A 20,668-nucleotide genomic window follows, 5' to 3' on the forward strand; every position below is an offset into this window, starting at 1 on the left:
CCAACTCGCAGTGCGCGAAACCGCCGGGCAAGTGACACAAAAAAGCCAACTTCAAAGCGTGCCCGCGACGTTAGATCGGGGCCGTCCTTGTAAGCGAAGGCAGATGCAGCAAGCCGAGCTATTCGCTTCGATATTCGGTTCTTGTGAGACACGTAACTGGATATACGATTGCAGTAAGTGTTTCCGGTTATTTCTTAATTTTTTACTCGTGCCTTTTTTTTTCATATGATCTTTGCTGTCTCATGTTCCTTTTCTTACCATTTTCCCCTTCCACAACGCTGAGTAGCAGACCAGAACGTAGTTCAGGACGACCTCCCAGGCTTTCTCAAATCTCTCTCTCTCTCACACACACACACAAAGCTGGAACCCGGACTGATCCGTAGAATGGGGGGAGGGCTTGCCGAGTCCTCCGCGTGCCAGGGTGTACAAGAGCAGCTGCCTGCAATCGCGGATGGCCGATAGCGTATGCAGCTAACTGACGCCGCCTCAACGGAAGCGCGCACCTCTCTTTGTGCGGTTCCCGTCGGAGGCTGATGAGTCACGCGGATCCGCGATGCCGGACCAAGCATCCCACCGGACGTAGGGGCATCGTTATGTGCAGCTCGCTTCGACGGGGGCGCGCGCGCGCATGGGGTAAGACTCCGGTTAGCCGATAAGCGCTCGCACAGCACAGTAATACAACTGAACTATGGCTCGTATTCGGGAGGATGCGTTTCCGGCCAGAAGGTGGCCCCTTCGGCGAACGGAGAGATGGGCCCTTCGGCTTCGAAGAGATGGGCAAACCTTATGCACGCACTTCGATGCGCGTCGAGCGAAATAGGTTTGCACTCTACACACAGACCACTCGAAACCACTCTTCATCGTTAGTGTGCAATAAAAAGATGATGAAAACTACCACTCATTGGAGTATCTTCATGGCGGGTCAGCAGTTGGGCAAACGTTCCGTCGCCAGAGCGACGTCAATGAGCAATTGACTAGCGCCCTCTTGACGAAGACATTCTAAAAGCCTGTAAATGGCTGCCACACGATTAAAGCCTTGTCGAGTCTCGTTCATATATATATGCTAGACGAACGAAAATTCACCAAGACATGCCAGGATGACTAAGCAATCATAAATATTTCTCAGGAATACGTTCGAACTTCTTCACCGCCCTTGTCGTACCAGGTTGATTTCTCTACCAAACGGGGGTCACACGAAATGCCGCGCTCCCAAGCGACGAATCGCCACTACGCGACGTAACAGCTCGGCTTTCCCCCATGGGCAACCTCGAACTCTCGCAGAAGCGGGACCACGGTAGGCATTCTCTTGACGCCACTGCAAAAAGACACGACACGCAAGGTCTCCGGGAGAGCGTGCGCGGCGATTAAAATGACCCGTGGCGAGGTTCGGCAGCGAGGCCGCGCGACATTCCTTCCTCCTCTTATCGCATCCAGGCGAAACGCGGTGCCGATCGCGAACCGGCCGGCGTGTTTCGCGGCACGCCGCCCGAACGGCGCATCGCCGACAAGAATGCCGCGACAACATCGGCCCGCGCGGCAGAGGGCTCCATCTTTCCATTTCTTTCGTTTCTTTCTGGAGTATTGGAGACCCGTCGCTATCGGCCGACAAGTCGTGTAAGAACTCGGGGAGTAACCGGTAAGCACGTCGCGACAGCGTTCGAACGAGAGCGATCACACGTGAAGTTCCAAGCGTAACATTCTGCCCCAACAACGGGGGACCACGAGACGGTAGCAACTCTCCAGTGCTTGCTGGTACGTCTCGCAAGTTCCGGTGTGGCGAGAAACGACAACCGCAACATGACCAGGGAAGCCGGTGCCGGATAGTCTCTCAGCAGACAGCACAATGACCGGCTTTCGGAAGTGAGGAGAGGGGGAAGGGACTCGTTGGAAGAGAGAAGCGTGAGAGAGCAAAGGAAGCGGCGGACAGTGGAGGAGAAAACGGGGGGGGGGGGGGTTACATGAGAGAGAACGTACATGCAAAGCCGGTTAACAACACGCGGTCGCTCAAGCAAAACTGCAAAACTGTCCAGACGGGACAACACAAGCGGAATTAAAAAAAAACAAGCAGTGAGCGAGAGGAGGCAAACTCACCATTTTGTAACTCTCTCTCTCCACACGCTTCGCAGAAGCGTCGACTGTCAAAACGCAGCGAGCAGAAAGGGAATCCCCTCGCTTCTTCCACCTCCTCTCTGAACGTATCACACCAAGCAGAAGCCGGCGTCGCACCGCTCACGCACACACCCGCGCGCGCGCACCAGAAGAACAGAAAGAAAAACGCACACCGCGATTTCTATCTGTCGTTGGTCGTCTCGCGGGAACGAACCGCCGTTCCGAGAAAAAAAGCGCGAACGCACTGCGCTGCCAGAAGGCTCAAAAAAACACCCACACCGCTCGGTGTCGTCTGCTCCGTTCGAATGCTCCTCGGGTAGGTTGGTTGTTCGATGTCGTCTGCTGCAGTTCCCACACACGGCAGTAAAAAATACAAGGAGAAGGGTTTTGCGGCCTCGCCGGTATTTCGGAGCCGTAAACACGCTCTGAAACACAACAAAAGCGAACAGTGTGTGCCCCGAGCAACGGTGGAAAGGCTCCTAGCGGCAGTCGCTTCTCTCTCCCGGCGAAAAGTTTTCAGCTGAACTCCGCGAGGGACGGCGGGAACCTGGGTCGAGGTATACGGGACTCGAGGAGGCGCTCCACATACAAAGAAGACAAGCACCGTGTCTCGGCACACCTGCAGCGTTCAAGGTCGCGCAGTGGGGACCCTTTCGTCGCTATTTCTCCCCTTGTAAGCCTTCGAGGCAGGCGGGATCTCCTCTTCGAAGCACGCTGTTGACGACTGGCGAGCACAAACCTTGTGGCAACGCTGGATAAGTAGAACGCACGCTTGTGACCGGTCTCTCTCTCACTCGCAATGCCAATAAATACGACGACAAACACAAACACGCATTCACACGCAAACACCAGAAAACAACACCGGGATCACTTATTGCAGTATGGGGTTGCACCGCCGACTCGAAATGGACGGAACGAGTCGGAAGCGAGCTCCGAGGTATGTCGGTGGGTTACAGGCCAAGTAGAAGTAGATAATCCGAGCCTTGAGTGCAGCTTCGTACGTTTCAAACGGTTGGTAAGTCCCGAAGTCTTCAAAAGGAGATGAAAAGTGCGGTTCCTGTCTTGGGCGATAGACTTTAGAAAAAAGCACGTCGACGTTCTTCGAAACGGCAGGTTGACGTCAGGCACCAGGAACGATGTCTTGAAGAAGCTTGTTGGACCGGAAAACGAGCGAGACCGCTGAAGGGGGGCTCACGCCCAAGTTGTTAGCACACAGGGTGTCTCGCGTGAGACGACTGTCCTTTAAGTGGCACTGCCGTAGGCGTGAAGATGACCGACCGGAGAGAAAAGAGGTGGATGAAAACAGGAGTGCGCTCCGAGGTGACGGAGTGTTTGTGACCGAGAGACGTTGCTTTAGTGGTGGGTGAAGTGGCGTAGGAAAAACAAGTGTGACAGAAGGGGGGATGGAAAAAAAAGAGCGGCCAGAGCAGCAAAGTGCTTGGCTGGCGCGCGTCAGGAAGAACGGAGCCGAGCAGACGAAAGTGTGCGCGCGCGCCGAGCGCGTCCGGTGTAGAGGGTAGGTGGCGACGCGGGCGCCGCGTAGCGCAGACTGAGCGTCCCGCGCAGACGAAGCAAAAAGAAAAAGGAGGCTCAGAAACGGCGCTCCACTAGCCTCGACGACAGGTGCCTCGCGGCCCTTTCCTCAGAACCGCTTCTCTCTCTCTCTCTCCTCGCATCTCGAAGAGAGTCACGCTTTCTCCATCACGGGAAGAGCAGCGCACGCGGGAACACGCTCCGTCGGACCACACCATTGGACGAGCCGAGAGCGCATCGCACGTCACGTGACGCAAAGTACGCCCGCGCTCACACGCTGTGAGACAAAAAGAGAGCAAAGAAAAAGGCGCGCGCGCGCTGCAACAACGGAGCGGCACGGTGCAGCAGCGGCGTCCGGCGCGGAGCAACGCGCGCGCGCCAGCCTCGATTACTTCGTGCCGGCGAGGGCCCGAGTCTTTTTCTTGGCGTCGTTATCGTTGCGCGGGACCCCGCCGCCTTTCTGGCAGCGTTACATGGCGGCGAGGCTCCCCTCTCCTCCATCTCCGCCGCCATTCAGGGGCCGCCCGCAATGGATCGGAGGAGCGCGCACAACCTTGAAGCTGCCGCGAAATGACGGCTTCGCTCGGCACCGATGCGCCCTCCCTCGGCCTGGCTCTGCAATGGCGTTGCCGTCTGTTTTTTTTTTCTTTTTTTTCTTCGCAATGCCGGTGTTTTCTTCCTCGACTCGGCAGACCCGTCCCGTTCCGCTCCACACGGCGCCACTGCCATTGGCTCGCGAAGAAGAAACCAAACAAGCAGCAGGTCCAGGAATGCGAAGAGAGCGGCCGCCGAGACGAGAGAAGAAGAGGAAGCCTGTTTCGCGGGGCGCACAGTCCCTCTCCAATGGCACTTGTTGCCGCCAAAGAGGGAAGACGGCGTCCGCTCTCTCGCTCTCTCTGCTCCGTCGCTTCGAGAAGAGCGCCACAAGCGCACGCCGACCATTCTTCCTGCCATCAGCGCAGAGTCACGATGATGCGTACAGTTGCGCGCGCATGACAGGGACAGTCCACCGCCTGCCCTCCCGTCAAGGTTCCTACGGAGCAGCCCTAATTACGCGGGCCATTCCAGTGGGGCTATGGATTCTTGCCCCCCTTTCCCGCGCACCTTTCCCTCTCGCCACGTCTGGTAGGCGTTCCCACGTCGCATCCTCGAGCGCCGTCTTCTTCCCATTGTTCGGTGTATTTTTCTATTGGCCTCGGAGACTCCCTCCGCGCGACCTTCTCGAAAGGTTGTTCTGGTAACACCAGACTAAACCAACCGGCTAGCCCCGACTATCCACTTTTCACCTTGTGTGTCACTGCACATAAAGCCTTCGCTACCGCTCGGCATCTTGGCGAGCGACCATTATTTATGCACTGTAGCTGCGTGTAACGCACGCCAAACAGGCATACCGCCCCACGTGTGATGTCACATACTGCTGTCAAGCTAAAGCTGCCTAACGAACCTGGCGGCGCTGTGTTGTCAATCTCGGCGCTGGAGACTCCGGCAAAATCAGTGCGAAACAAGAAAGCGGACCTGACCTTGCGTCTGGCCGACGTCCGAGACAACGTAAGACGCAAATTCTGAGAATTTTAGCCTGTCAAGACTTGTGAACGGTTGTAAGGGTCGCTAAGAGAAAGATTTCACAGCTGTTGATCCGATGGATGGCTAAAGAACTTGATCTGTTGGGCAAAACGTCACGGAAGTAGCGGCCTTAGCCACTTTTGGCCTAGGACCGAGTGCGAGGGAAAATGCGCTCATCGATCATTCGGTGTGCGTCTAGAAAAAAAAAAAATCGACATCGCTCGCATCACTGAACGACGCCGTCAGACCTGAGCCTGTCTTTCGACAAACAATAGGTTCACTTACATTCGCGCCAAATGTCACTTCGACGGAATATCAGTGCAACGAGATTCAGTGAGAATTCTGCTGTACCGATGTTCTTCCCGAGTCGGAAGGAATCGCTGAAAGTACGACTTCCAGCTGAACGTTCAAATGGTGAATCAGTTCGAAGAATTGCGGCACAGTGCGATTATGCGGGCGCATCTAGACTTTTGCTGAACGTAACCGATCCTTCATATCGTTTTTTTTTTTGTTCATTTCGAAGACTGCTAATTGCCAAGCAAAAAAATGCGAACTATACACTTGGGTACAACTCCACATAGCGCAGGAACTTCAGCAGCTTTCTGTAATCACAGGTATCACGTCCACAAACGATTCCATTTATTCCACTCGGAAGATAATGACCGATGCGACCGCTGTCGCGCCCAAACAGTCGACTGGCCATGCCCTAAGGGCGGGTTTATCGCCCGTTTCGCGCCTGCGCCGTCAACTACGGATACCCAAATGCCGCAATACGTCAGATACGTGATCATCTGTGCCGTCATATGACAATTCACTCTCCCTCCTACTATTCCCCTTTCCCTTACCCCTAGTGAAGGGTAGCAAACCAGACGCTCGTCTGGTTGATCTCCCTGCCTTACCGCTCCTAGACGCTCTCTCTCTCTCTCTCTCTCTCTCTCTCTCTCTCAAAATTTGTCTCTCAAAATAGATGCTACTGGCACGACGCACGCATCTTGGAATCTGCACTCGATGCCTTCATGAGATGTACTCACAACTGGAACTTGAGTACCTTGCGCACACGAGTCAATTGAGGCATAACGCTCACATGATTCAAGTAACGTAAGAGCCCGTTAGGGCATTAGATCCCTTGTACATGCTGCCGTTGATGCTGTTCCCTTGTACATGCTGATGTTCCCTTGTGCATGATCCCCGACTCAGTACCTCAACAGATTCGAGCTAATTAGTACGGTAAAAAAAAAAGGAGGACGCTTAATCTTCGCCTGTAGGAGTGGAACGCGATAGCATTCAAAGATCCCCTATTGTTTCCCGCGCTTCCTGGCAGCTGCACTCCACGTAGCCGTAACGTTTAACGGGAAACGCTGGCGGCTAAGGCTATGCGCGAAGGCGACCTTTCTTGGTAGAAACGCGGCCTCTTGCGAGGGCCGATCCCGGAGGTAGTGCACAGCCGCGCCGGGCGGAAAAAAAGTACTTCAGTTTTCCGATATCGTGGCGCAATTTTAATACATATTTAGGTCCCAGAAGACTTAAACTAAAAGCCATGCGCTGTCGACGTTTTGTTTCACAACATTTGTTTGTGGGCTGTCACTCTCACAATTCCGGGGAGTAACTTTTGTAAAGAATGCGAGACAGTGTATGAGCAGCTTTAGTGATAGAACGGTGTGGCAATATACCCCGCACATACCGCATGCCACATATAGCGGACGTTCGATTTATTCAAACTCCGCCACCGCGTAACGTCGTGTTGCATGCCCCAACTTTCTCTTCAGGCAATCGAAGCTAAGCATGGTATTGGTTCGAGCGAAGCGGAAGTGCAAATACGTGGCAGGTATGTGGCGCGGCAGAAAGAGCACCGACCACAAGAACACAAAGTGCATAAACGTAGCACTGTCTCCTAATTTTCAATAATCACGCACAGACACATGCATACGCTAAATGGTCGAGAAGGGAAAAAGCCCAGGTCGAGAAGGGAAAAAGCCCACCGAGAACACAAAGTAAGGTAAGCAACCAGCCATGTGGAGAAGCGATTTATAAGGGTCATTCACTGTGCCCTCGAGATGTAGCAAGAAATGCCAGCTCCTTGTCAGCAGCGTAGTATACTGACGCCAAACGCCGAAGTACACTCACGCGCAAAAGCACATAAAACGCGCAACAGAAGCGCAGCAAACAATCGGCTCGAATTACTGCAACAGATAAAAGGTATCAGGCAATAAAATGCGGAATGCCGAGTGAATAACATTGCAGGGGGTCTCCTCCTTCCAACGGGGGGCAAGACATCCTGCTTTCGGAATTTAGATTACCCCTTTTTCTCGACCGGCGATCGCCTCCGGGGCCGAAAGGAGCCGTCAAGAAGCCGGTCCTGACGCGATAGGGTCCGCCCAACAGAAACCAGTGGAAACTGACAGGCCTGCCGCTTTTGTTGTTACAGATCAGCGAGCTGCCCCCCCCCCCCTCCTCCAAACGAAGAATGGTCCGGATGGCTGCAATTTGGCATACCTACCAGTTTCTCGCAAAATATCACCAGAGAGAACTGCGGCACCGCGATCGTTCAACTACAATGTGAATGTATGGGGGTAGTAGTCACATTTCCCTAAGGCCACTACAGCTTGTAACAACCTCAGCCAAAGACGTCACAACACAGGGATCACTGCCATCGTTTGGACATCGCTCAACTTCAACTCCTTCTCGCGTCGAATTTGCTTTAGTGCCAAAGCACTGCTAGCCTACCAACCTGTATTTCGCCTCTGCGTGGAGCCTCTTCATACGCGGGTTTCGCGTGCGCAGCCTCTTTTCACTCAAACGTCCACGTGCTTGTGTGTAGAATAAATGTGGACTAAATGTGTAAAAGAAATGTGGACTTATGCGTAAATAAATGTGGAATAAATGTCGCCGGCGGAAACGTTTAAAGAAGAGGTTCCAACGAGCTCGGCGACAGAGGCAGCGGGTTGTCGACCGACTCCTTAGTCCGGATCACAAGTCCGGATCACAGAGTGCGACTCAATCCGGTAGCTTTCAAAAAGCTGCGGACGTTTCACACCAGCGTCGCAAGGCCACGGAACACGTCTGTCTTTAGCAACGGCTGTGAGGGGCATCTTCAAGCGGGACTTCATCGACAACCTCTTTGGCTTTGCGTGCTCTGTGTGTGACGCACTGTGGCACAAGATCTTGGGACTGCGTCGTTTTATTTTTTCTAAACAACTGAAGGGAATATATGACTGCGCACATGCATAGTCACCGAAGTGCACTTATAACGCAAAATTTTGCTTCGAAACTAATTGGCAAAGTCACAAAGCCGTTTTAAAGCAACAAGTAACGACGCCGAGTCAAACGAAATCCGCGTACTATGCGCCCCAACGCCGGCTCAACCGGGATACTTCCTGCCGGAGTTGACAACAGCACCAAAGTTCCCCTCCGAGCGCCTGGCGCATAACACCACCGCGGAGCAGTTCTCTCATCTGTCCATCTTACTGCCTTTCGAAAGACGAAACAAGCCGGCGGCAATCCATGTGCCGGGGTCCGAGGAAAAAAAAAAAAAAAAAAACGCGCCGCGAATAGCCTCAAGTCAGCGACCCACACGCCACGGTTGTTTCGTTTCCTGCATGAAAACCCGGGCACCAAGCGAGTCTATACCCCCGTCGTCTGCCAACCTCATTCGCGCGTTTTCCCTTATTCAAGCGAGGATTTTTTTTTTTTTAAGAAAAAAGAAAAGGACATATTCCAGAACTTATTTTAAGCAGTCTGAACTACTCACCCCCCTACCTTACAGCCGGACGAGGCAACCTTCTGGGACTCCCGCGCGTTCCCGGTTCACCACGCAGATTTATCTTTCCTCAATGTTTTTTTTTTTTTTCGTACTTCTGGAGCGGGCAAGATTGGACTAACACGTTTTCGACACGCGTCGGGATTTACTACGCTGTCCACCATTCACAGTACATACGGCTGACGTTTCGGCACTTCCGAGTACGCGAAGTTGCCTCTTTCAAGCAGGCTGCTTGCGCACTACGAAACAAGAGGACAGGGTCTCTTTTCCGCTTTCTTTCATTTCCTCGCTTTCAAGCGTGCTTGAAAGAAAAACAGCCTTACCCCCGTATGCAGAAATGCAACTTAAGTTGAAGCCCATGATCCGAGTGACGCCTATCGGGAACGCGCCGAAGGAAACGCAGTGAGCGTCTTTGGGCACGTTAACGCCTGGCGTCGTCTAAAGTCAAGCATGGGCTTCGACTTAAGTTGCATTTCTGCATACGGGGGTTAATTTTAACTGCGGCACACACGTGATGGCAAACTCCCGGCGAAGCGTACGGCTGGTTCCGCGCGAACAGGGAACGCGCGGCCCGGCCGCGAATGCAACGTTTCCTTTTTCCCCGTACAAAGGGGTGGGGTCAGACGATCGCGGGCAGCACCCCCCCACCCCCTCCCCACCCGTGTCTGGGGCGTAAACAAAACGAACCAGGGGTCTCCCCCTCCCTCCCTCCCTTCCTCCCTCGCTCAGGCTCCACAGTGTCTCATTTGGCGGCGCGAGAAGACAGCACCACGTGGCGCGATTCTCGAATCGAGAACTATACACATACGTGCACAAAGAAAAGAAAAGGCTCGCCGGGGCAGCAATCTGGCGCGCGCGAAGCAGCACGCGCTCCCTGCGATGCGCGCCGCGGGCAAGAAAAGTAAACAAACACATCTCCGGGCCGGTCGCAACAGCGAACAGAGGGCCCGGCTTGCACGCTCCTCGTACAAGGCGGCGGCGGCGGCGGCGGCGGGCTCGCGAAACGCCAGACCGAAAGTCGTTTTGGCCAGACCCACCCATCTTCCCTACCCTCGTGTAAACACGCACGCCCGAGCCCGAGGTCCAGATGACGCGCCGTCGGCGGTGCAGTAACGCGAAGTAAAAAAACAAAAAGCGAACTGCGAAATACACCTCGGCGGGCGCATAAAGTCGCCCAAGAAGCGGCCAGGAGGAGGAGGAGGGGCGCCGCGCGGTATTCAAAATAAACACTCGGCTACTGCGCCACGGGGGCGAGCAGAGCGCGAACGAAAAAGAATATAAAGATAAAAAAAAACGCCGGCAGCGTACCGTGCATTGGGTGCACGCTAAAGAACCCCCAGGCGATCTAAGTAAGCCCGGAGTTCCGCACAGTACGGCGTGCCTCGTAATCGCATTGCGGTTTTTGGGGCTCGAGACCCCAGAATTTAGTTTAACCGGACGCAATCGTGGAAACGGGGAGCCAGCTACGGGGAATGACTAACACATCACACCGAGTGAAGACGGTGCGCCTGCCGATGTTCGGCTGCGTCAACTTCACTGTAGTTGCCGACTGTCGCTTCACCACGAGTGCCGCGGAAGCGCAGTCACGTGGCTCTTGTCTCGTCGCGCACGCGCAGATATTCGTCCAAAAAAAGGGGAGGGGGGTTTGTAGTTTGTACAAACTACAAACGCAGTTTGTACAGCACCACCGTTGGCTCAATTCATTATCGTCGAATTCAACTTGGAAACGCTACAGCACGCTCGAGCGCACGAGGTCGCGTATAAACGTGTGTTCAGACCAAGAAGCCTTGTAGCGAACGCGATTTCTGCGGTCAACAGCGCCGATGTGACCGTGCCGACATTCCCAAAAAGAAGAAAAAAAAACAGAAAGAAGGTAAGGAAGAGAAAGAAAATGGGCGCGACTGAGTGCTCAAAAGAGGTGAACGCGACGACGTCCCCGGAAACCCAGCGGGCACGGCGATAACCCCGCGAAGCCTTTTCTTCGCCTGCCCCCGAACCCCGCCTCGTACAGCGCAGACCTCGCGAGAGACGAAGGCCAGGCGGCCCCGAACCACGCGCTTTTTGGGCTCGGCCGGCGTCCCCCGCCACCGCAGCCGGCCGCGGGACCGGCGGCCGTATAACGATCGGGAGCCCCCGCAGAGGGGCAGTGTAAACAGGCCGGGTCCACTTCCAGACTACCAGACGCCCGGTGCCCCTTTCGGAAAGCCCCGAAATACCCCGATCGGAGCCGGCGTCCGCACCCGAGGCGCGGCCATACAGGGGGGGCCCGTGCGCCGCGAAGCGTGGCCAAACGACGACCCAGTGTAAACAATCCCCGGAGAACTATAACGGCGGAACACAGAAAATGCGCGCAGAGAGAGAGAGAGAGAGAGAGAGAGAGAGAGAGAGAGAGAGCTATGCGAACACACGGCCCGCTGCAGCAGTATAACTGAGCTACTTTATCCCCGGGTTGGGACTCCTCGCTTGGCATAAAGGCATGCCCCGATGGTCCGCTGGATTTCCCGCGCGACCGGCCGATAAGCGTGCCCGTAACGTGCCCAGACGGCAGAGAGACGAACGACCACGAACGAAACCGCCGAAGAACCGGAGGCTTCTATGCCCAGACGGCGTTTTGAAGATCGCGCATATCCTGGCTGCTTGTTGATGTTGCTCCTCACCTTTGACACCGGAAATCTGCAACAGCGGGTCAAACACGTCCGAGCTTCGCTTGAGGGGGAGGGGGGGGGGGGTGACTTCGCTTCGGGCACACCGTCACTAACGGACCAAGCAACCAACCAACAAAACTGCGGACGTCGCCGGGCCTTGGATACGATGCTGAAGGCACGAAGCAGGACTGTTGGCTATTAGACCTCGCACCGCTGCGCGCATTCCGACCAGCACACGGCGCAGAACCTAAAAAGAACACCGCGGCCACTTCGGCGACGTGTTTCCCGTTAGCATACAGCAAGTTAGCTCTCAGCAGCAGCAAACACAATTTAAATCTACTGCTTCGTTCTCCCACAAGCTATCCGCGGATAATTCCCTGCACTTTCTCAACGTCCCGTACGCACGGAATATTTAAGGCATATTCATTAACAGAGATACACGGTGTCGCTAGGTGTCTAATGGCCGTGCTACTACAACACTCGCTGTATACGGCTAAGTATGCAGCTAAGCCAGCGGCAGTCATCTCAAGTCTCGATTCAGATTCTGCCGAACACGGCAAAGCCGGCAGCTTCGCCAATACACCGTCGCAGTCAAACAACGATGCAGGCTACTTTTGGCTGTCCAACCAAGATGGTGGCAGAGCAGAATGCTCGAAAACTGCACCGGAAGCTCTGCTGTGCACAAAACAAACGTACTAGCATTTGCTTGAGCGCTCAATGTAAGCTGCGATGTGCTTTTTTCTTCATAAGTTCGCACACCCACATGCAGCGATATGTGCTTTTCTGAGTTTCTTTTTTTTTTTTTCTAGTCGGCGCGAGGCGGCGTCAAATCGCAGAGAGGACTAGGAAGCTTACCGGCGAGTATGCGGCCTGTAGGGTGGGCAAGACAGCAACAAAGAACGTCAAGCGGAAAGTCAGAGAGGCTGAAATAATCTCATGGGTGGCGGCAATGGAAAAGAAACCTGCCATGAGTAACTACTTAAGAGGAAAAAAGGAAATCAGGAAAGAAACAATTTATGATAACTCAAAGGGAAGCTCATTACTTTTCGAAGCGAGATCGGGATGCCTTAGAACACGCACCTATGAAGGAAGAAGAAGCATGTGCTTGCTGCGGTAAAGCTAGGGAAACGACGGAGCATATTTCATTAGAATGTGAAGACGTCTACCCAGCGGTCGATTTAGGCACCACTGGCCTCCTTGAAGCCCTTGGGTTCAGCGGGAGCAGTGGTAAAGCAAACAGGTCCGCAATAGACATTAGTAAGAGGCGACTGGAGGATTGGTGGAAGAAAAGTAGGGAAACGACAAAAGACGGAGACGTACAAAAGCAAAGTTCGCAATATGGAGTCAGAAAATTTGGTTGTGGGAGTTCATTGTTTTTTTTTTTCTTTTTAGCCTAGCAATGACATTAGGCAGTATAATAGCAAGAGCCTGGTGGCGCAACCCGCCGCCCCGTTCCGAAGGGAACGCTCATAACATTCATCCATCCATCCGTTTTCCGAATGCGTTCAATTTCGAAGCCGCCTAGACTGTCTTTAATGCTGGTCACAACTAAAAAGACACCCAGTAACGAGCTCTCGTTCCACCTCCCCGCGGGTCACAAGTCGCATCAACTGACTCTTGACGGGAATCTCTGGTTCCACAGCAGGGCTTTGTTGAGGCGTTGTTGAGAAGGCTTCCGAGACCCGCGGCCACCAAGCTCCGACGGACGAATGCCGCGGGGCGAAGTCACCAGCTCCGCTTTCTCTCCACGCCGCCTGCGGGCAAATCTCGACCGGCTCCAAACGGCAGAAGACGCACGCACCCCTTTCCAAACGCTACCTCCCACGCCGTTCGCGTCGGTCCATCAGCGACCACCGGCCGGTGGGCAAACACCCATCAAAAACCCATCGCGCTAGGCGAGCCTCCCGCGGGTGTCGCCCACAGAGCCTCGCCTCGAATGGTGCAACGAACGCAGCCGTCGCCCGCTCCGCCCACAGGGTGGGGGCACTGTCCGAGAAGAAGCGAACTTCAATGGCAGTTCCACTCGCGCGTAGACTTGTTGCTGTTGTTCGTCTGTGGAACTGTGACGGAACGGCTGCGCCGCCTGGAAAAGCTGCGATGCGCTGCTGAACGTTCTTGCCATCCGCTGGACACCGAGGCCGTCGAAAAACGCACTCCAGAAACGCCGAACGTGCACGGGCGCCAGATGCATAGTCATAGCGACCATGACGAGTACCTTTTGATGAACAAACGTGACCACACGCGCTTTGTTGGCAACAATGCAGCGTTCCGCCCGCAGTGGAGCGCATAGCTTGGTTGGGAGACTTCAAAGCTGGACAGCGGGAAGCCAGGGTCACCTTGGCGGAGGACTACGTACGGATTAGTTCGCCACACGGCGTTGTCCGGCGTGCACCGATAGGACCTCGGTACAGGACCGTTTTCCGCCTTCGTCGTACCGAGAGTCGCCGCGATTGTCGAGTCCCCGCCGAGGCGCCTTGGAAGTGCCCGTCGGCGGCTAGGCGACGCGAAGAACCAGTCCGGATCCCCGCAGCTAAGCAGCGCTGTGTTGCCCGGTCAGCTTTCGGCAGGAGAGAGACCAGCCGACTAGGCGCATGCGACTGATAGCTGGCTACCGTCCCGATGGTTGGCTACGACGCTGGTTAAAACCGGCGCGTTCTGCAGCCGGTACAGTGCCTGGAAGTACAGGCGCCCAAATCTTTAGCTGGCGTGCGCGAGCGGCGACTTTTCGGTGTGTCAGCGCCGTGTGACGGGGCGAGGCTGGAAACAGTCTGAAGCTAAGCGCATGCGGACAAAGCCCGCTCAGCTGGGCCAATCGTCTGCTAGGCTGTTTCCAGCCTCGCCCCGTCATACGGCGCTGACGCCCGGAAAAGTCCCCGCTCGCGCACGCCAGTTGAAGATTTGGGCGCCTGTACATATTCTAGGCACTACTACCGGCGGCCACTCGTCGTCAGCGGATCAGGGGGAGCGCATCAGATGCGCCACGCCGTGACCACACCTCTTCGGCGGGGCGCCGCTCTCCTTCAAGCCTCGAGCGGCAGATATTAGCGCGAAGCGGCGTTTCAAGAGACTCGCGCTCGATTCGGAAAGATGGGGGGGCCAGGAGATCGCCCCGATGCACCGCGGCCGATACGCCAGCGTAGCTACCGCCGGACCAAACAAAAGCGCGCGCCCGATAGCCGGCGAGGGGGGAAGGAGGTGACCGCGCGCTGGTGGGGAGGAACGCGGGTGAACGTTCGTGGCCAAGGTCTTCCTCCACCCTGGCGGCCGTACCCTAAGCACGTGACCACCATCGATGAAGAGCGCCAGGTTCCGCGCTCGTACATTTGGCGAGCGCCACATCAGTGCGATCCAGAAAGCAATTTTTTCTGGGGATGATAACGATAGTGGATCTACGGGTGGAGGTAACGCTTAAACGCCTGCGGGTGCGCGAATAGTCTAACCTTTCGAATGACGAATCGAACACGGCACTATACAATTCTGTCTTCGAATCCAAGTCATTGTTCGTAAATACGGTGTGCGTGTGTGTACGTGCGTGTGCGTGTGTGTGTGAAAGAGAGAGAAGGAGAATTTAAATCGCCAGCTATAGGCGCAATGCAGCATAAAATTGGAGCAAAAATACGACAAATTTTGGGCTCATGGCTATACCTAGAAGTTGCGTAATGAAGCGGGCTACGTCGCCCAGGGAGCCAGACTCATCCCTGTCAACCCCTGTCATCCGCACTCACCAATAAGAGGAGCGTGCGAACGAATTGCTCATTCGCATCCGATGCTCCATCTGCGCCTTTATAATCAAACACGCTCTAAGTATCGTGCGTTCGACATCCACTTCCTAACGCTTTCAATACAACAGGACGTGAAGTTAGTTTTATAAGTAATGGTGACAACGGTTCATTATTCGAAAACTATTCTGAAAATTATTCAATTTACTTCCAGCGGTATTCTCGATTCTTATTCGATTAAGCATCGAAAATTACTATTCCATACCGCTAGATTTCTCGAAACTTTGATAGATGTATACTTAGAAATTACTGGAAGGCACGCAAAGAATCCGGCCTGACCACAGCCGCGTCCTCCTAGCCTGCTAGTCTGCAATCGGAAAGGGGAAAGACTAGGGCAACGGGCGGTGAGGACAATTAGGGGCTTACGTCGATCGGAGGTGTTCCAACTTGTCTGCGAAATAAGATCGTGCTTCCCGAAGGCGAAGCCAAAAAACACGGCTCGTAAAACTGGTCTTCCTGCACGGCCTAATAGTTTGTTTTTTTTTTCAATCCTAGCAAATTGGCTTGGACACTCCTAGACATTCAACTAAAGTAGTTCAAATTGTTCCGCGTTCCGCGAAAATTATCGAATCAAGCCTATTCCAATAAGCGCCGGCACCTTCCACCGGGCAGGAAATTCTCAGCCGACGAGGTAGGCGCGCGCGAACGTGAAAATCCTGTCTCGGTGCTGCTGCTGTGTCAGCTACGAGAGAAAAAAAACGCGGTGAATCGTTCCACGTGACGGGCACTTCGCACGCAACCTCATCAGCCCCATTTTTTCATTGCCACGTGCAAATCGAAGCCGTGTGCGTCACGTTTGCCACGATCTGCCAACGCGAACCCTCACCATCGCTGGCGCGAAGATCACTATTTACAGCGCTATTCCGCTTACATAAGGCTTTTTCTCGTGCGCCGAGTGGCCGGCTAGAGGAGCATAACGACCTCCACCGCCTCAAAAACGTGCGGTGCGCGCCACATAAAGGATTCGAACGTCACGACGCCGTATGCACACGACCACCCCAGGATACTGGCCTAAGCTGACCGTATTGGAGACGTCCGGCAAGGGCACGACGAGGCTGTTAACCAAAACGTGGCGGTTTACTTTCACGTTCAAAGTCAAGATGCGAGAGACGACGAAAGGCAAAGGCCGCTCGATCATGCAAACTCGCGGGGGCCCTCGAAAAAAAAGTATCAGTTCTTTAGAAGGCAGAAGTCACAATATTGCGCTATTACGCAAAATAGAAGTGAGGCGTGCAGACAGGACACACGAGTAGAGAAGTGGACAACACGAACGCCTACTATCAACTAAGGATTCATTATGCAAAATAGAAGCGAGGCGTGCAGACAGGACACACGAGCAGAGAAGTGGACAACACGTTGATAGTAGGCGTTCGTGTTGTCCACTTGTCTACTCGTGTGCCCTGTCTGCACGCCTCACTTCTATTTTGCATAATGAATCCCTACCAACTAGCTCAGCTTTCTGTCGTTATATTGCGCTAATTCTCTCTCTCTCTCTCTCTCTCTCTCTCTCTCTCTCTCTCTCTCTCTCTCTCTCAAGCGGCGTGGTCCAACTGCCGCGCCAATGCGGCCCGGCGGTGCCGAGGGACCTCGTTCCAACGTCGGCGACAATGGATTGACAGTGAGCAACAGTTCCTCACAAACTGCACCCACGGCACACGGAAACAGACCCTGCAGGTTAAAGTCTTCCCTAAGTGAAAGGGGGGGGGGGGGGGGGCTACTTTATAATCACGCGGAGTGCCGCACTTCTCTACCACGTTGCCTTACTAAAAACGCCCGAACGAAAAAAGGTACTTACCGGAACGCAAATTGGTGCACTTTACCGCCACCGTGGTTGTTCCCAAACCACATTCTTCGGGCGAGTCGAAACGTCATCCATCGAGATCGACATTTTATTACTTGCGAAAGGGGTGTACATTCGACACGATATGGAATTCCGGCGCTTCCGCGAATGCATCGATCGCATGCATGCGATAACAGTCACGGGCACGTTACAGAACTGACCCACCGTCGGCCGACGACAGCGCGGCTCAAGAGCTACGGCATTCTCCGCTGCCGAGCACAAACGAGATCGTGGGTTGCGACTCCCTTTCGGCGGCGAACATACTTCGACGGGGACGAAATGCATTCTCGCTTAGGCGCACGTTAAAGAATCTCTGGGTTATCGGAATTAATCCGGACACCCCCCTCCCCCGGCACTACGGCGTTCCTCATAACCCACGGTGTATACTTTCGGAACGTTAAACGTCGCGAGTCGAACAACCAATCAGTCATTTACTCAGCCGTTGAATGTTACCGCCTGTCGCTTTTTTTTTTGTTCTGTTCTTTCTTACGTATACCTTCGGCACAATGCCTGCGTCCCCTGGCTCAGTAACGTCGAAGATTTGTGCTCGTTGTTTGTGCACGATTCGAAACGCAGCAGCGCGATAACGCGCACTTCTCGTTCGTAATAAAGCTACCCCCCCCCCCCCCCGAGTCTAAATAGCGTGCCCTCGTCCAAAGTCCCGCTGCTACATTCCGAATCCCCCGGCTGATTTCAACGACCACCGGGACGACAACCATGAGGTCGAACCGGGGGAAAGGGGAGGGGGGCGGAGGGGGTAGAGACACGGGTGACCAAAGGCCGGCACACGCGAGCCGTGGCGGCCGCCCATTTCGCGCAATGGCCATCCGTGGAGGCGACTGCGAGCGACGCGGAACGGAGAGGAAGTCGCCCGCTGGCTCTACGGCGGCCCGTGAAAGAGAGAGAGAGACGAAAGAGGAGACTAACTACTCGGGACAGGAGGAGGGGGAAACACGCTCCACCAGGCAAGCAGGTGAAGTCGCGGCTCGTCACGTTCGGTAGGACGACGCGTGGCGAAGCACGCTGCTGTCCTGCATGGGGAAACTAGCCGGGACAAGCACGGCTGCGGGCGGGTAACGTGCGGGGCAGCCCCTGTGTATGTGGTCGAGAGCACGAGAGCACGGGCTCTGTTCTATCAATCGCCTCGCGCGCCAGGGCACGAGCGACCAAACACGCCTAACACTCCGCGCCTCCCGAAACAGGCGATCCACTACTACCTTCTCTCAGCAACTCGCCCCACCCGCCCGTGCAAGAAAATAGTGGCCTAGCCTACGACACGATGCACCACCGGGACAACTTGGTGAAAGTCATCGGCGTCGTGGGTCATCACTCCTACCCTTAACGACAGAGCCGGCACTGAGTTTCAACCATGCGGAGATGCTTATGGCGTTGTTCCGTCCAACAACAAACAAAAAAAAGGGCGGGGGTGCAGATTCGAGGATTTGCCGCGCTCCCGCACGGGATGACAAGAAAGCGCAACAAACACACTAGTCGCCGACCTACTGCCAACCATCTTGTTTATCGAGCGGTTCAGGAATAGCGCCCCACCCTGTCGCTGGAAAAGAGAAGAAAAAGAAAAGAAAGAAATAAAGAAAGATACAAGGAAAGTAAAGCTACCTCCACCTTCTCAAGCTTAGCACGCCTACCACTGCGGTCTGATCGCAAGCTGCGCCAGCGTAGCTCGGCGCTTCGACCCTCTGGGGCCAGCCGGTGCTGGGCTGGTAGGCTGCCAAGAGCCGCGTCGCAACCCGCCGTTCGAGCAGGTTCTGCTTCCTCAACGATGTGCGGATCCTGGGCACGGTGGAATATCGAATGCCACGGCAAAGAATTCACTGCGTCGCACACTCAACACACAGGGGAACGAAAGTACAACGCAGACAGAACCACCACGTTTACGTTGTGAGACCCCGAGTTCTCCACACGCCGTTTGTCGAGTATGCTGCTGCGTCGAAGGCTAGCATGCATTCTACCCTCTCGCACTTACCGCCGCTGCCGAGCGTTCGCTCAACGGAGACAACGCCGAGCGAGACGGACGGGTGTAGACTTCTTTTTCTTTCTTTCTTTCTCGCGCGGCCGTGCATGCCTTTCCCTTCCCGTCAGCCCCTCCTCGCTCTCTCCCTCCCCGAGCATCCAAGTCCTCGCAACCGCTTTTCACCGTCGGCGCCCGAGACAGCAGCGAGTGTCACGCGCAGATCACGACTCGTTACCGGCGGCCGCCAACTTCGAACGAGGCACAGCGAAGGCAGTCGCCGCTGGGGCACGGGCGGCGCTGACAGGGGAGCTACGTGTACGGCGGGCACGCCGCGCCGCTCATCCACCGACGGGCGCATATTCGCGCGGAGCAAAGCGCAAGAAGAATATACGCCGGACGGAGAGGTGGGCCGGGAGCCGCGTCTGCCAGTGAGCCTTCGAATTACACGACGACCGGTATCAAACATGACCGAGCCTTGGGGTTGGCGATGGAGGACACGACTGGAGGGAGCCCCTTATCGAGACACGTGGTCGCTGCGGCGGTGGTGGCGACCACCACCTGATGCTGCTGCTCCACTCGGGATTCGGTCTCGCGATTTGCCACCCACCGTGATAGCCTAACATACGGCGAGACTCGTCAGTTATGTAATCGCGAGGGTAAGATACAGCGAACGCTCTTAGCCAAGCGCGAAAAGAAATGCAATGCGCATAACGAGGACGAAGCGCACCCAAAGCATGATGGGAAACAACATCAAGGAACGTTTGGCTTGTGTGCGTGCGCCGTGCCGACTAACTTGTCGGCAAACCGCTAGGCGTCCCCCACTTCTAACACCTCCTGACCTATTGCAGAAGAACACGTACGACGAGCAGTTGTCAGTGGGTTTTCCCGACTTCCAACTGACCCACGTCGGAGCAGTTCCCCCAGCGCTCTACCGACGCCCACGTGCGGTTCCCGCCTCAAGATTCTCCGACGGCGTGCCCTTGGCCAGCGTACGCGGTCGAGACGAGCGCCCAAACCGCAATCGCGAAATATGCGTTCCTCGGTGCTGGTCTACGCCCCCTCTCCGAGAGGTTCCCAGCAAAGTCCCCCCGTGCTTCCCTCCTCCCTCAAAGAGGAGCCACGCCCCATAAAACATCCACAAAGATTAGGAGGAGGAGGAGGACTGCGGAGCAGGCGCGCTCGCTTTTTCTCGCGCAGACTATACCGACACGTTCGAATCGGAGGTCGAAACGTGGGGCGTCCGAACCCACAGCAGCGGCCTACGGCATAACATGCCGTCACGGCGACAGCGAAAAAGAGGGGGGCTTAATACAGACTGCGTTCGACGAGGACAAGCGCAAGGGCGGCACAGCCCACATACGCCGCGTTGGGATGGCAGCACCCATCGGCGGCCGCAAAGAGTCTCTCGACCGAGTCCAGAAAACAATGGGACGGCTTTCGCGCACCCCCCTCCCCCTTCCCCCTCGCGGT

The 20,668-nt window shown here is 55.2% G+C and overlaps 1 protein-coding gene across 9 annotated transcripts in view; it reads right to left on the reverse strand.

Annotated features, from left to right (window-relative positions):
- heph (polypyrimidine tract-binding protein 1 heph) overlaps positions 1 to 20,668 on the reverse strand; it is a 163,239-nt gene that overhangs the window by 66,218 nt on the left and 76,353 nt on the right. The window contains exon 1 of one of the 9 annotated variants that reach the window (XM_065453828.1): positions 2,092 to 3,558. The exons of the other annotated variants lie outside the window; for them this stretch is intronic. Within the exon in view, the coding sequence (XP_065309900.1) occupies positions 2,092 to 2,094 (3 nt within the window). The 5' untranslated portion in view covers positions 2,095 to 3,558. Of the gene's footprint in view, positions 1 to 2,091; positions 3,559 to 20,668 lie in introns of those variants that run through there. 9 annotated transcript variants of the gene reach the window in all.

Source organism: Dermacentor albipictus, chromosome 9 (assembly GCF_038994185.2).
Source record: "Dermacentor albipictus isolate Rhodes 1998 colony chromosome 9, USDA_Dalb.pri_finalv2, whole genome shotgun sequence".
Lineage (NCBI taxonomy): Eukaryota > Metazoa > Arthropoda > Arachnida > Ixodida > Ixodidae > Dermacentor > Dermacentor albipictus.